This window comes from Platalea leucorodia, assembly GCF_965183815.1.
Source record: "Platalea leucorodia genome assembly, chromosome: 7".
In the NCBI taxonomy this organism is placed as follows: Eukaryota; Metazoa; Chordata; class Aves; order Pelecaniformes; family Threskiornithidae; genus Platalea; species Platalea leucorodia.
This window is the reverse complement of record NC_138829.1, coordinates 53,208,896-53,225,733: the sequence shown is the minus strand read 5'-3', so window position 1 is coordinate 53,225,733 and position 16,838 is coordinate 53,208,896. Positions and strand designations below refer to the sequence as shown.

The 16,838-nt window shown below is 41.7% G+C and overlaps 1 protein-coding gene across 6 annotated transcripts in view; it reads right to left on the bottom strand.

Annotated features, from left to right (window-relative positions):
• Positions 1–16,838, bottom strand: part of PHRF1 (PHD and ring finger domains 1) — a 35,915-nt gene that overhangs the window by 2,688 nt on the left and 16,389 nt on the right. For 5 of the 6 annotated variants that reach the window (XM_082317796.1, XM_082317797.1, XM_082317798.1 and 2 more), the window contains exons 7-16: positions 15,200–15,297; positions 14,481–14,653; positions 10,585–10,714; positions 10,085–10,224; positions 9,064–9,251; positions 8,130–8,249; positions 5,967–6,121; positions 2,313–5,105; positions 1,522–1,598; positions 644–904 (exon numbers count right to left, since the gene is read on the bottom strand). In XM_082317796.1, coding sequence (XP_082173922.1) covers positions 644–904; positions 1,522–1,598; positions 2,313–5,105; positions 5,967–6,121; positions 8,130–8,249; positions 9,064–9,251; positions 10,085–10,224; positions 10,585–10,714; positions 14,481–14,653; positions 15,200–15,297 — 4,135 coding nt within the window. The remainder of the gene's footprint in view (positions 1–643; positions 905–1,521; positions 1,599–2,312; positions 5,106–5,966; positions 6,122–8,129; positions 8,250–9,063; positions 9,252–10,084; positions 10,225–10,584; positions 10,715–14,480; positions 14,654–15,199; positions 15,298–16,838) is intronic. The other variant, XM_082317801.1, reaches the window with a different exon arrangement.

The window sequence follows — 16,838 nt, the reverse complement described above, 5'->3', positions numbered from 1 at the left end:
TGCTGCTCATAAATGGAGGTTCGGTGGGAAAAGTATCTGTTTTGTTTTGTGGTAGAAAGTAAAATAATTGGCTAAGAAGTTTTTGTTCTTGTGTTAACATCGACTACACTTAGAGCAGATGGTCTGTACAGTAAACCCAAAACTCAGCAGCAAGGGACTAGTCCCTTGCACTGCAAAATCTCCAAAGTATTTTACTAATCTCTGCATTTTCAGTGCTGATAAGCAGCCAGATACCTCTCTGTAGGACTGTTATGAGAACTGACATTAATTTCAAAGCTGGAGGGAAAAGGAGAAAACCAGGTGTTTAGAGAAATTTGGACATTCTGGCTTCTGTAAAGTCCCTTCCAAACATTCATACAAGAAAGTTTCAGAACTTTGAGAGCATATTTTAGATGCTTTAATCCCTCTCTATCTTATTGCAATGAGCAGTAGAAAGTGGAACCATCAAATGGAGTAAATCCCAAAAGAGTTCAAAGAAAGGATTGCCTGCCGCTCCTGGGTTAGCACAGTCAGTCACCAAAACCAACAGTAACAGGGGCTAGGAAAATACAGTACAGAGAAAGTTAAAAAAACCCAAACTTTAAAAGTTCAAATAAACAGCTCATTAATGTTATGCATTTGCTACTTGACAGCATTCACTCACTTCCTCGTTTTTCGTTTTATCCACTGGAGGTTTGGGTGCTTTGATCTTTTCTTCCGCGTTTCCAACAGAAGCAGCTTGGGTTCCTGGTTCAGACGCAGTAGCCAGGCTGCCCGGCTCCGGAGTCAGGCTCTGTCCTGCCATGCAGCCAAGCGCTGGAAGACTACCCTGCATGATAAACTGAACCGTGGGCTGGCTGACAGGGGCATAGGGGGGAAGGCTTGAGGGCAGAGGTGGCGTCAAAGGTATATTTTGACAGTACACCTGTGAAACAGATATAATTTTGTAAATGCTTGTACTTACAAGAGAGACCATCAGATCAGGATTTCCAGGTGACCTTTTATCCACTCAAAGAGGCAAGTAATAGTTTAAATCAGGGAGGCTAACATCTCAGCCCTCAACTAGATCTCTGTGCACCAGGAGCTAGCACCAGCCCCACTCACCTTTTAACTGGTGGACAGCACAGACTGATGGCATGGACCAATGCCACCAGGACAATTTTTACAGCCTGCTCACAATCAGGGAGAAGCTCACAGCTTCTCGAACAGCACCATCTTCCCTCAAGTTACTGCTGAAAGCAGAAGTTGCGTGTATAGAGCAGAATTGAAAGAAAATGTTCTTATTCAACTGTAAGGACCACCTGAGAGATTAAATGATTAGAGGATTGCTGAGGTGTATGGGCTATATGAAATGTACCACACGCAGAGGAAGGCAAACTCTGCCATGAGAGGAAGGTGTTGCACAACGAGGGCACAGATGAGGTGGGATGCCTTCCATGACACTTGGGCGCCGGAATAGGAACCAACCTGAGAGGAATCTAGATCAGGAAACATAGGCTCAGGAATCATATAATTGGTTGGAGGAGGCTCATTTAACTGCACCTGATTTAATGTTTGGTTCAAGTCCTCTGCTTTCCAGGCCCCTTCTTTTGCTCGCTGAAGTTTGTAAAACGGCATCCCTAGGTTTCCAAAGAGAAGGAAAAGAAAATATTTAGGAACAAAATAAATGTCACGGGTCAAAGATTCAAAGCCAATTATATTTTAAAAAATTAAAATAAAAATGATCTAACAACAAAGCTAGCTATAAAAGGATTTAGTTTAGCAGTCATCAACATTTTAAAGCTTCTGATAATAGAGGACTTACCATCCCCTTGAACAATTGCTTTTTACTAGGTTTCCATGAGAGTAACCAAGAAGAACCACACAAGCAACTCTGTCAACATACATAGTGCAGGGTCCCAAGCCAAACGGTTTCTAGCAGCTTTGGCTTAGCAGAGCTCACAGGAGTGAGCTACAGAGATTTTTCACACTCCTTGGTTCCAAGAAATACTTATAAATTCTGAATGCAAAATGACCATTCTAGTTAACTGCAGAAAGGGTGGAACATGGACTGCCAGTTCAGAGATCGGGTTGCAATACACGCTTCACGGCTGAACAAGCTGCCGCTGGCTAGCTGAGCTGTGCTGACAGCATGTCCTCTCTGATTCATTAGCACAACTCACCTCATGATTTCAACAAGTGCAAAATGCCAGCTCTCAGGATTAGAAACCACAGGATCACCCAGCTCAGATGACAGAGCTGTTACACTACAACCAGGTTTAGCCAGGCACCAAAACCCTAAGTCTTATACAGCCTGCTTCATCTGCTGCTTGTTTTCCAAAAGAGAGACTTACTTGGAGCTTTTCCAGCAGACAATGTGCCACTTTCTTCCTCTTGAAGATTCCAGGTAACTCTTTTCACTGGCGCTTTTGATTTCAATGCAGGACCCTGAGGTACCACCTCCAGTTCAGGCTTACTGAAATTACTCGTTTTCTCATTTGACACAAGGCACTCATCTTTAACCTCCTTCACACAATCTGTTATTTTGCTTTTGGACGAGCTTTGAATTGGTGCAGCCTCAGTTGGAGCGTGCATGATAACTTCCTTCTTTGGGGGCGGTTCCATCAGAGATGGACATAATGCAGTATTTTCTATTTTAACTGTAATCTCAAGGTTTGTATTGCTACAGCTACCAAGCACTGCTGGATCACTACTACTCATTAATTCTGTTTCAGCAAAAGAATCCACATTGCCAATTGGAACACAAATGTTTGTGATCTCTGGCACAGGGAATGCAGCTTCACTGGTCAATTCCTGACAGATGGGCTCTACCTTTATATTTTCTTGGGCCTCTCTCAGTCGAACCGGGGTCTCAGCCTGTATTTCCTCAAGTTTGACATTTGGTTGGATGGTTATGGAAAGCTCTTCTAGTACTAGCTCCTCCTTTGGCTCTTGTTTGAAGGAATGGGGTTGCTCCAGACACCTGGACACATTTTCAACTGGAGGCTTTTGATCCTTTTCTGGTGGAGGAGGAAGTGAGGTCTCTTTTGATCTGTGTTTTCTTTCTTTGGAACGTGATCTCGAGCGTGGTCTTTTTTCCTTTGATTTGCTGCTTTTGTGCTCCCGAGATCGAGATGCAGACCGAGACCGAGACCTCCACTTTCTCCTCTCCCGAGACCTGGATCTCGATCTCTTTCTGTCCCTTGACCTCAAGCTACTATCTTTATCATACCTCTCATAGCTTTTGTCTCTTCTGTGTTTCCGCCTTTTAGTCCTCTCAATGCTATTCGATCGGGAACGTTCCCTCCGTCTTGATCTTGATCGAGACCGTCTTTTCTTTTTCCTATTTTCATAAAATTCAGAAGTACTTCCAGGACTACCTGAACGTGACCTAGATTTCCTTCTCTCCCTAGACCAGGAAGTTTTTGCCTTTTTATCCTTGGTTTTATCCTTCACTTTCTTTTTTTTTGATCGTTCGTGACTGCTAGAACGGTCAGTAGAAGACCTCCTGCTCTTGGGTTTCAATGTGTGTGTTTTGCTATGCTCCTCTCCACCTGACCAAGAGGCTGATCTGGAGCTTCGGTCCCTTGAGTGTGCTCTATCCCTAGACCCTGATCGGGATCTCTTACGCTCTTTGACAAGTGCCTTTTTCCTTTTCATCTTCTTCTTGCTTCGGGAGCTGGAGTTCGAACAGGATCTGGAACGCGATCGCCTCTCTATTTCTTCTACCTTTTGGACTTTCTGCTGCCCATCATTCTTTGAGGGACTATCTGGTTCTAGTTTCACATTAATATGAGGTCTAATCAATTCTTCAGCATTAAAGAACACATTAGGGCCCTCTCTGTTTTCCTCCTTTAAACACTCTACATTAGAAATTTGCTTAACAGCAGATGAAGTGCAAGGACTGCTTAGCAAGTCTTCCTCATCCATATTGTCTGGTTCCTCTGTATCAGAGATCTGTTCTACAATCCTGCTTTGTACTGTCACGTCATCATGAGACTCTGTGTTACTGGATGGTACATCAGAGTCAGCCCCAGATCCAAATATATTTTCTACCGTGTAAGGGGTGAAACGACGGACAGTTTGAAACGTCTGAACTTTTGGATTTTCAATGGAAATAGTCCTGGTAATATTAGTTAGTGGGATCCCTGAGCCAAGCCTTTCAGGACTGCTGCTTGCTGAACTTGAGTCTGATCCTGTTGGCTCAAAGGGATCATATATTTCACTTTTGACCTGCTTTTTCTTAACTGAGAAAAGAGGTGAAGGACTCTCTTTCTGTTGCACTTTGTCGTCCACAGGGCGGAAGGTGTTACAAAATCCTGGGTTAGACAGTCTGCTGGGATGCCCTGCGTTTCCCGGAATATTGATTTTAAAACTCTCAAAAGAGCTTGGGCCTTTGCTCCTTGAAGCGCCCAGTACTGATGAACTGCTATACACGCCTGTATTCGTAGAAAAAGACACCCCACTTATACGCGTTTGTTGCTGAGATTCCTTGGCATTTGACTTCTGACTTTCCACCTTGCTACCCTTTCCCGGCTGATTAGTGCTCTCTTTGCCAGTCAGCTGGGTTATACAGGAGCTGGGGATGTCACAGCTTTGGTTTCCTGTGGGTTCTGGCTCCACCTGCTTGCTGCTGGTTTCCTTTTTAATCTTTGGTATCCTGGGAAGCTCAAAGATATCAATTCTCTTGGGAGGTGGTTTTAATGGCTGCCTCACAGTTACAGCTTTTGAGCCAGAATTCAAGTTACAGCTCAGGGGCTTTGAAGATGAGTCAGTGGGTGCAAAGTTTTTGGAGTTTCCATTACATCTGGGCATTTCATCTAACTTGGAGCCATGCCTGCTCAGAGTAGCTGTATTCTGAGTCTGAACAGTCCTGTGTGTCATTGAATATTCTGATTTTACAGTTGCCGTTTCTGATGTAGTCTGTGCAGGGTTTGTTGCAGGCTCAATCCTGCTCAATGACGGTGAAGGTGATGAAAACAAGCTTGAGGAGGAGGGTCTGGTGCGAATACTCAGCCCCGAGGAAACTGAAGGTCCAGCAATGGAGCTGCTTGCTGTGGTCCCTGAGTGCACTGTACTCGGTTGGGTGTTATGTCCTGAACCATCATCCACTCTCGAGTCATTCACTGATTTTCTGTGAAGTGGAGCTACGGCACACAAGCAAACAATTAAATAGTACGCATCTGGATGTTTTCCCCCCAACATTAAAAGTAGTACTGAGCTAATTATTTTAAGTTCCTCTTCAGTTTGCAGACATACAACACAGTAATAAGGCAGTCCAATAGTTCTTTTGGTCAGATGCTCAAGGTTTAATGCCAGACAACTGCATCTTTGAGGTAAACACTAATGTTTAGGAAATAAATTATTCGGTTCTGTAGATATCACCAGATTCATGTTTATTATCCTGTAGTTGCTGATTGATAAAAGTGACTATAACAAAGGATGTTATATGTACTTATTTTAAGAATAAAGCTCTAAGTTTCAATGTGAAGAGATTCCTTCCAAATTACACCATGCCAAGGGAAGACACAGCTGAGATGCTAACACATATTCTAGAGCTCTACTTTTGCAAAGAAGCTTCTTGCCAAGGTCCTCATCACTGCTCTTCAACCTGAAGTACAGTTCACAGGCATGGCAGCAATGCATGACAAATGCGAGAAGAATTGGGTACTAAGAGATCTCTGCTCTATCCAGTCCTCCATTTTTTTTTTTTTTACTAACAAAGCATGAAACTACAGTACAGTACTTTTGAAAGCAGAAAACTACCTTTTAAAACCAAAATCCTTCAGTAACAGCTCTGCAATTAAAACAGAGACAAGTAACACTATTTCAGAGCGTACATAAGAATCTTATTAGAGAGATTACTGCTGGCAACTACTGAATCTACCCTACATATTTAAATGCTCAATAAGAGTACCCCTATATTTGAAGCTATGCAGCCTGTAGGATGAGGGCAGACGTGGATGAAACAAAGAGGCTAATTGCACTGTTACGTGCCAAACCCTTACCTGCTTTCTTCGCCGTCAGTGAACCATCTCTGTTGATGACCACATCCGAACTACTCATCATGAGAAAGCTCTGTCCAGACAGGATACTTCCCAACAGATCAGGCACAGGGGCAGCTTCTGCTTCTTGATCAGGACTCAAGGCAGGTACACTGCTTCTGCATGTTTCAGAGGGGTTATATTTCCTTTACTCTTACAGCACTTGTTCTATACACACACATTACATTAAAAAGAAACCAAGATCAAGGGCATAAACAGAGGTCAGCCAGGGAAGTTCACTTGTAGTTTTGGCTTCACTAGAGTCATTCAGCCCCCATCTCCCTCTGACAAACAGAAAGTGAAGCTTTTACTGACTTCCTACAGGAACACCACAGGATAGGAAAGCATGTAATCATACCAGAGACCTTTGGTAAGCAAATGCTTTTAATCTTATTTAAGAGTGGTGTTCACTGTGTCGTGTATCAAGATTAACTTTCCAGTGCATTTAAGATGCATTTTTGAAGTGTAAACCATTGTTCAGCACTTCAGAGACATTTCCATCCTAGCTGCCTCTCTTCCCCCCCACCAAATCATGATGACAAATGGATTCCTCAGGCCTACGCTGCTATCTAAAAAAATTGATGCACCTTGAACCAGTGTTTAGCACCAATCAGAATACACATAGGTGCCTACTGGTAGCGTAGCGAAGAACATGGCACAGGAGGAATTACACTGAAAAACAGCAGCAATGCTGCCACACATGGGACAACACAAACACTCCCCTTTATGCATTACTCAATCATACGAAAATGGTTTAAGTTCTCCGTTCTTGAAATATGGACTGAAAAGGTCTGAGTGTTTTTGGTGTTGAGGTGTGGCTTTTTTGGTTTTCTTTCTTTGCTTTTGTGTTGGTGGGATTTTGGGGTTTGTTTTGCTTGGGTTTTAAAACAAACAAACAACTTCAAAAGGGACCAACAGACCCAGCTCTTCGAGGGAGCTACATTTCATTTCTGTATCACAACAAAGCAAGCTTTCAAAACATAATGTACACCAAAAACCTGTAATAACATACAACAGAAAGACTAAATGGGAAAGCTAAAAGAATTGGCCTCCAAGGCCAGACCAGGAAACTCAGGGTAGTCCAGGCAAATCAAACCTTCAGAAAAGCTGAATTTCAGCTAAACAGTTCTACCTTCTAAACAATGTGCTACTCAAATAACTCTGAGGTCATGGAAAGCTTCCTGAAAGGCTTCCTTCAGGATTGACATGGAAAAGGCGGAGAAATATTTCAAGTTACCATAGAAATATACTATCTTAATCCTGAGAAACCAACCTTCACTGTAAGTCAGACACATTAGAGGACAGCCATGTAAACCTCTCACACCTTTAATCATTTAAGCTGAGCTCCCTCCATTTCTCCTAGTCTTCAGTTCCCTCAGACTTGCAGTTTTCTGTGACTCAGTTGGTACCTGCCTCAGTCATTTTCCCCATCCCTTTTCTCCTTGTCATGCTCCTGCTCCCTGTGTCTTACCCCTCTGCACTCTGTCCTATACCCCACTCCTGAAAACCCACTGTGGTTGCCAGTGGGAGGGAGGCACTCACCAACGCTCCCTGGCCCTGGCAGGCACAAGGGCACACAGTTTGCACGCAAACAGACATCTGTCAGACAGCAAAGCAACTGTTACATTGCAGGCTCCAACAAAGAGTTTTCTCTCTATTTTCTAAGCTCCAACAAATGGCAGAGGAATTGGGTGAGGTGGGTACATCCCTCATCTCCTCCTCTGGATGTGCAATTAGATTCCCTCGCCCTCTCAAATAAGCAAGCAGTTTTTTAAAGGTTAATGAGACTGGGATTTAAAACATACTAATGGGGCTACTGAACAATCCCAAAACAGAACGCAAGAAGAGCCAGATTAGAGTGGAAATACAAATTTGAAATTTCAGTGCAATAGTTAGAGCTATTATGAAAGAGTAAGTGTGTGTCCTTCAACATAAAAAAAGAATTCTTGCATAAAATGTTGTTGTTTATCTACTCATGTGCAGGCACACATGCACATACACACTCTTTCAAAATACTCAGGGTAAGAAAAGAGTTAAGTCAGGATGATCACCCAGTCTGCTCCTTTGTTAGGGTCATTAGACAATTAAGAAAAATAAAATAAAATAAATCACTTGATGGATTTTTACCTGGGAAGTCCCACAGAAATAGGTCTAGCTACAGGGCGGTGAGACCTCAGTGCTGACTGGGAGAGAACTCTCCTTTTGGCACTCACTGGTGAATCTGGATTTGCTGGAGCCTCTTCATTACTGTGGGTAAAACACACACACACACGAACCCTGAAATTGTCTGAATGTTTTTCATGTCAAATAGATGAAGTAGATAATACTACTAGGACAGATATGGTTAGAGAGCATTGTTTGTTTTATTATGATACATTAAAAAAAGATTTGTGCAATGTATTTATTTTCTGTGGCTACGTAAATAGAATAGCGTAACTCAGCCAGCAGAGATTCGAATGCAGATTTTTATTTTTAAAATATTAAATGGGTAATTTCCTTTTATGAAAGGATCAGAGAGACTTATTCAGTGGAAAATTAAATTTCACCAACAATAATTTCAGATGCCCCCTCCCCAAAATCCAAAGTTTAAGAGTGACACAAGCTATGGCACAGTAAGATTCCTCCTGAATTTACAGTGTCTGGAAAAGTGAAGATGGGAAAAGCACAAACATGGAAGATTCCACAGGTCCATTTAATTCTAGGTGAAGTCACTGTTTATCATCTACCAAATACACTAGCTATCTTCATTTAAATAAATAGAAAATGACTGATTAGGATCCGACTCCTTCAGATTCTAGCCTTTGAATAACCCCATAGATCTTATTAAAGGTTTTCATGAGGCTTATTATTTCAACAAAGCTCTTTAAAGAGGGCTGATTCTTTAAGAGCTCAGCAACTTGGCCAAGAAGGAAAGAAAGAACAGGCCAATTTCTCATTATGAGCTGTGTATCCAAAGCTGTCTTCAGATGCAAGATCTACACTCTGCAAAAAGTTACATGTACAAACAACCCAACACTTGTGAAATTATCAGGTCCCTGATCATAATCCAGAGCTATCTTACCCTTCATAAGGATCCAACTCATATGGATCTCCAAACACAGACAGAGAAGCTGCACCAATATCTGCTCTCATCAGACCAAGCGAGGGCTCCATTGGTTTGTACATGGAAGGAAGCGAGGCCCCACGCACAGGTTTACTAAGACCAAGAGCTCTTGCAATACGGGAGCGAGTAGTAACCTCATTTTTCACCTGTACAGATAAAGAGATTGGGTTATTTGTGTGTTAGGACAGGTACGTACCCTGGGTTTAAGGCCCCAGATTCTTCACTTAGGTTAAGTATAGTCATCAGGTTACTACCATCGGTAGCAGAAGTCGTGTGCATTTATCGTATATATATTTTTTTTTTACAGCATTTATTAAGCTTCTAACTATGGCCTATATGTCACTTCATACAGAGACTGCACGTATCAGATTTAAGCGACCAGATAAGTTAAGTTTCTAAAAATCCTTAATAATGTAATTCAAAATTGTCAATTCCTTATTAAAGGCTGGAGGGACAGTTCTGGCTGTAGGATGAAAACTCTAGTTAAAGCAGCTGAGGACCAAAGTCAAGGTGGTGCAGCGTATTCAGTATAGTTCACATGAGAACACCACCCACAACTGAAATGGATTTTGAGAGCCTTATGGCTGATTAACTGGGTTTGCAACAACACAGACACAAACATCCATAGCGCATTAAAAAGAATAGGTGCTGGCAATTTTAACTGAGCTTGTATCAGTACCAAGTAAACACTACAGCTGAATGGGCAAGGCATAACACAAAGCCTGTAGGACGTGCTTTACAGCGTGATCCCTGCAGTTCAGGTAACAGGATTTGTCAGCAAACCCACCAGGCCTGCCTGGAAACTGAAATTCGTTTCCACATACAGCATTTTTCTGGAGTACACTGGACTCATCCTGCACATACTCCCACCAGAAAAAAGTTATCATTATAAGACAGTATTTTTTGCATTGAATGCCATGTTATAGTGCTTTTATAGATGGCTGAAAAATGGCAGACACTGACGCTGGCAGAAACTCACATGTGATTTTGCTCTCCCCTTTTTCCCCCTTCTCTTCTTCATCAGACGCTTGCGTCTCTTCAGCTGTGTCCCTGAACTCTTCTTCCCAACAGAAGATTTTGTCTGAGTTCTTTTTTTGCCTCCTACTTTCTTCCTCCTACCTGATGGGACAAAAGACAACCAAGTATTTGGCTGACTGCTGGCGCTGCATTTTACCCTGTACCTTCTTCATTCCCCCATGGCACACAAAGCAGCTCAGAGAGATCTACAATGTGCTGCAACAGTATAAAACAGCAGAGCAGAAAAAGTGAAATCATTAGGATTTATTTAAAATCAACCTTCAAGACACTTCTGGGCAGAGGCGGTATGGGGAAAGAAGAAAACGCATGTGGTATACTTCTGTAGCTGCACAGGTGTGGCACCATACAGCTGATCTAGAGTATTTTGTATGATTCAGGCTTATCTTCCCAAAGCTTTTATTCTTGCAGATAGGAACCACAGAAGGTGGCTGACGCCCTTACCTGTTTTTCTTTTCTGCCTAGTAGGAGCCCGCGGTGTAAGAGGACGCTGGTAGATGGCTGTGTTTAGGCCTGCTACAACTGCTTCAATTGTTTCATCCAGAAGAGAGGACATGAGGTACCTTGGCACACGCTGTGTGGGGGATTAAAAGTTATATGATACAGGTATCTAAAGGTCAGCAACAAGTTAGTTATAAAGATATTTGATGAAAAATGGATTTGAGATTTGAATGAGAAGCACTCGTGTCACCAAGCTGCCAGTTAAGCAATTTTGTCACCTTTCTCACCTACTGACTGTTATATTAAGAACATGACCTTGCTCTTCAGCCTCCCTCAGTATTACAAGTCATGGCTAGCCTAACTCTCACTCTTTAAATGAGAACAATCCCCGAAACTGTTATTTCCTCAATGAAAATGTTCACTTAAGAACTTTCCGAAATCCACCTAACTGACCTCTGGCTCATCATGCAGCAGAGTGCGATGAGCAAAGAGTGAAAAGCCAACACAGTACAGGTCCCCCTGTCTTATACTACTCATTCTTTACGTCAGATTTACCTAATGCTGTGAAACATGTCCAGAGGCAGCATTTCAAACACACACCTCAGGGAACTCACTGAATTGACAGGTGTGAGTCACCCTCCAGAGCATCACTTCATTGTGATAAGCAGGGGCTGCTCCTACAAGGTTCAAATTCCTCTTCCCTCTATACTCAAGGGTCAACCACATTTAAACAAACACATTTGAAAAGTATGGATTCTGAACCACCAGCCTCAGAATGTGAACTCAAAGCCTCCTTGCTGGGCAAACATAGCACAGGTTTGTTCCTTCCTTTGTTTGGAAAGACATCAAGAGCAGACTTCTCTCAACAGCTCTGTGGGCCACACCTACACCAACCATATTCCTAAAATATCATAGTCACAGAATCATAGAATGATTTGGGTTGGAAAGAACCTTTAAAAATAATCTAGTCCAACCCCCCTGCCATGGGCAGGGCCATCTTCCCTACCCCCTCTCCTTTCTTCAAGCAACTACAATGCATCAAGAATGGATAAAGTTTCATATGAGCGTAGCAGATGCAAAGATGCCTCTGATGTTACAGATTATTCACTGTGCTTACTTTCTACCAGAGCGTACGCATCAGATCCTTGTACATTTATGAAATGTATGTGTGGCACAAGCACTAGGAGAACGGCTTTACAGTATCTTGCAGTGGCAAAGAAGCTTCAAACTGCGAAATGTTTGGAAATAGAATACGCCAAGAGAAATATATGTTTCAATTGATCTTACTATGGAAGTAGTTTTGCCAGGCTTCTCTGTTAGTGTCACTAATGCATGCTCTGAACTATTTTACTGAGCTATTTTTATTAGAATGCCATTGTTTTAAGTATCATGGGTGCCAATATATACTACATAAGGTTCTCTGCTTTGGAGAACAGGATGGAGTAAGGAAAGCCCTGAACATTAGCCTAAACACATTTATTGTTCTAGAAGGACCTAAAATAGCGCATCTAGTTAACCACCAGTAGTTTAGGCACCTACAGAACAACAGATGAATTACAAAAACTGCCTCCCCGATTACTAAAGTTTTCCAAGGATCTGAAATCAGCATCTCTCTATGCTTTGAGGACAACAGCTTACACACACCTTAACCAGTGGAATTAACTTCAGACAGCTCAAGGTATGAGCTAGAATAAGATGCACTTTTATTCAGAGACAAAGGGAATAAGTAATAGTGCCTTTCTAGGTATAGTTTGTAATAATCTCCGCAGATCGAGAAGTGGAGCTAGGAATGGCTTCTTGAATGGGAAGTACTGGGCTCCCTGGTTTACACTACTATGCAACAGTAAGTCCCCAGGCACCACCTCTCTCATCTGCAGGAGGCAGCTCCACACTTTTTCTAAAATGACAGGTGGGGAAAGAAAGAAAAGCACCAGCAGTTACCTTGCACAGCCTTTCACCTCAAACAACACTCTTCTACAGTTATTTTTTTCAACATGTAGCCCTAACAACTCAGATGTAATTGCTTAACAACAATGCATCAAATCATTCATCAAGTTTTTCTATTTTGTTCATTCTTCTACAACCTTAATTAAAAGGCCTGGGTTTGGAGACAGGGGGGTTGGCAGCCAAATAAGACGACCTCCACCATGAAGGACATAATGAATTTAAGGACTGCTAAAGTACTCTGGGAAGTCCTTAAATCAAGGGAAATTAACAGTAGACTGCTCTTCCCAACCAGCAGGAAGCTAAGATAATGGAAAACTTCCACTTTTTCCCCTAGATTTTGGCATTTTGTTTTCTTCCCTTAAGCCTGTCTTTATTTACCTTTATTTCCCTTTATTTCTTCTGCCTGAAGTTACAGAATATAGAAGTGTAGCTCATGAAGTTGAGGCACTTCACAATCTCATTTCCTTTTTCTTTCTCACCTGAGTTTTACAACTGGATTACAAGGGAAAGCTTAATCTGCCAGACCTCCTACTTCTAACTCAAGTCTTTTCCCAGTCTGCAGTTTACACTCCAAGGAGAGACTTTATAGCAGACCAAACCTGAAACCCCCAGCCAATTGACCAACTTGAAGAAATACTTAGTTTTATCCATTCTTCCCTTCTCCCTCTTTTCTACATTCTTATCTTTGGAAAAAACTGACTTAATATAACCAAAACAGCATGTTATTGTCAGATGAAACCAAGTTTATTTTCGTAGAATCACAGAGTAATTCAGGTTGGACAGGATCTTGGGGTGTCCCTCTGTTCACTGTGACCTTTTGTTCACTGGTCAACACTGAATTCAAACCAGGTTGTTTAGGCCTTTCTTCAGGTGGGTGTTGAAAACCACCAAAGATAGAGATTTCAAAAACTGTTCAAGCAACCTATTCCCATGATTGATCATCCCCAGGGAAAAAACAATTTTCCTTATGTCAAGTCAGATCCTCCTCTTCCTTTCTAAAGTTGTAGAATTTCACATATTTCTACCAAATTCAACAGCAGCATTAATGAAGACCCAATTAACATATCACTAGTCACACAGAGGTTATTTACAGGCTCTGCTTCCACACTAAGTCACCATAAGCTCCTGTGCAATTTAAGGCTTTTTATGTTCATGCAAGTGACAGGTGGAGTGCTTTGGCTAAAGCCAGAGGGCAAAGCAGGCAGGAGATCCCCAAGTTTGAAAGTTCTCAGTTTGCAGCATACTAATTGTTACCTAAAGGACTGTAATTACCCCAGCCAACAGACTCATCCAGAAACATCTCAGCTGCAGTCATCTTCGGTCAACAGTTCAATGAGTAAAGGATTTGAGGGACTTTGGGTGTTTGGGATACTTTCTTGCATAGACTCTCTGGTACCTGTTAGTGTGGTTGAACTCACATTGCCACATCATTGAGGATGCTAGCACCTGGGGTTTTTTTCTCTTCAATAAGAGGCTGATTTTCACAAACATAGAAACCTTAAAAATACTAAATTTTTCTCTTCAATTGGGCTGAAGGTGGCCAACAGGCTCTACTGCTATGGGAAAGGGGGTAGGAAGGCAAACAAGCAAATACACAAGTGTCAAATAAACATGCCCTGTCTCTGCAAAAAAGCATGCTAAAAAAACAGAAGCAGTGCAGAAACTGTGCATTAACAGCCACTGGGAATAAAAATACAATTTTGCTCACAGCTGAGGTGATAAAAATATATGATTAAGAGAGGAAGCTACCACAGATTTCAAAATAGAGAGTCTTGGTCATGTGCTGCACTCAATTTGCACATGTTCTACATTTCAATTTAAAAGAACTCTACAACTACTAACCATTGCGCTATGGACAGCCAACACAGACAGCTGAGCTACTTAAGGAGGGACTTATTTCAACTCTTCCACAAGGTTCTTCCAGAGGGTCAGTAGCAAATACTCCTAAATACCTGAATTTGTTGCGCTGTTGTTATCCGGTTTCTGTTCACTGTTGCCCTAACTCGTTCGCTCTGCCGAGTTCTGGCTATAGCTCGGGTTCGGACATGAGGGCGTAGCCTACTGGTGGTAGGAACAACATCAGCCACGAGGGCAGCAACCTCTTCTTCACTGACATGATCTGTATCTTGAAAGAAAAGATGCCCAGGTCACTTGTCTTTCTGCAGGTAAAAGCATTTCAAGAATTTTGGACAAAAAAACCAAACAGTATTCCCTTTCTTAAACCAATCACCTCCAAAGGCAGACATTATGCTCTCAAAAGGAAATGAGCACAGACACCACTGCTTCAGACTGTTACACAGAAAGACAATTTTCTAGGTAACAGAAATTGCTGCTACCTTGGCAATCTGAGGTCAGTATCCTAATAAATTCTTTCCAATGTAATATCATGCAGTTGCATGAACGTGCTGGGATTGCCTCAAGAAGATTAAAAAATGCTTATAAGAAGCAGCTCCACAGGTTGTACCTGCAGATGAAAATCTTAATAAACAAGATTCTCTTATTAGTCAAGAGTTCAAGTCAACTCTTTAGGTTCAAGAGAGAATGATTATCAAAACAATTATTTAAAACAGCTAAAACCAGGGTTAAACATCTATTCAAAACAGTACATGCTTCACATCATCTAAGTAAAGATAGAAATATTTACTTTGACTGGATACCACGAAACCTTTACCTGCAGCAGCACTGACACCCATGGGGGCACAGGCTGGACAGAACCATTCATCTACAGGGACTTCACTCAGAGGTGGATTAAGGCATTCCATATGATACCTTGAGAAAAGAAAAGAAAAAAGTAAAATAAAAATCAAACAATGTGCTCCTTACCAAGGGAAGGGAGCCTTTTACCTCTATTCACACGCTACATAAGGCAGATACATTTTTTGCTTGAAACTATGGTGTACACATCTGCTTCTACCAGTCTCCAGAGAAATGATACTACCTGACAGTTATATGTGTCTTCAATTCTAGACGGTATTTTGATCACTTTAAGCTCAAAAAAGCTCAGAAAAGTGAGCATTTTTCCCTCATTGTGTGGTGTATCACTTGCCATTTGAACCCAAGTTGTAGGAAATGTGCAGAGCCAAAACTGATGGTGGCAAAAAAAAAAAGGAGAGCAGTATTGAGGTGCTGGGGAGACAGGCAATCAGGAAACATCAGTTTCCTGCAAACCAACATACTATTAACGTTACTGGTACTTATGAACATTTTATTTTGCATGACTAGACACAGGTCAACTGCAATGCCTTGTTACATTGAATAAACACATTGCATTCCACATACACCTGGCACGATAAAGACAACTGGTGATAAGGATTTCTGCATAACTGCACAAGCTAGGTTGCAGAGCATTGGTCAGTCACTGGCTTCATACAGTTGCTTGCAGGACTGGAGACTAACCACACTGACTTCCAAACACCATCCGACTGAGAACCATGCTCATCCTTATCAAATCTCAAAGGGAAAGAAGACAGCATGATGCTCCCTTAGGTAGGCCCTTTGAAATGTTCTCTACCCAACAGGCTGAGCAACTAGATTGAACGGTCTCATCAGCCACTTACAGAGAAGCTACCCAGGAAAGCCCTTCAACATTATCCAGCTTGGGTTCTGCAATTTGTTCAATTCCATTGCAGCAATTAAAACCCAGCCAAAGCGACATATGTTAGTAGCACAGAATTTTTGAAGCAACTCATGTTCAAGTTACACTGCTAAAAAGAAAACAGATTTCCCAAGTAAATTAGATGCTTCCCATGAAAACCAAGTGCTTAGACCAAGTTCCCTAGGCAAGGAACATGGAGAGATCACAGCCTTCAATAAGAGTTTCAACTTCAAATTAGCAACATTTCTATGACCAACTTTTTCTTTTTCGAAAAGGGGAAATGCTACTGTTATTTCTGATGTAGGACGGTGTTTAACTCTGAAATAAGTAAAGGAAAGAGTGAAGCTCTCTGTTTCACCTTCCCGTGCCAAGATTCACTACCTGATAACATACCTTAGTGCCTGGCCACAGAGTAAGGAAAGGGAAGGAACATCTATCTGATGCTCTAATCCCATTTTATAGCAATACAAAAAAAACACAGAGAGACTACAGCTGTTAATCTACCTCCCACCCATCACCTAAACTTCAGATTGTGTCTTTCAAACCTGTTTCCAACCATGTTGTGATAAACTCAATTTGCAGATAAACTGTCAAAACCACCAATATTATGTTTATACTAAAATACATTAATTGCCAATACAAAATGGAATATCATGTCCTTCTTGCATGAAAGAGTACACCTTAGCAGATGAGATTTTGCACTCTCTCAAAGACC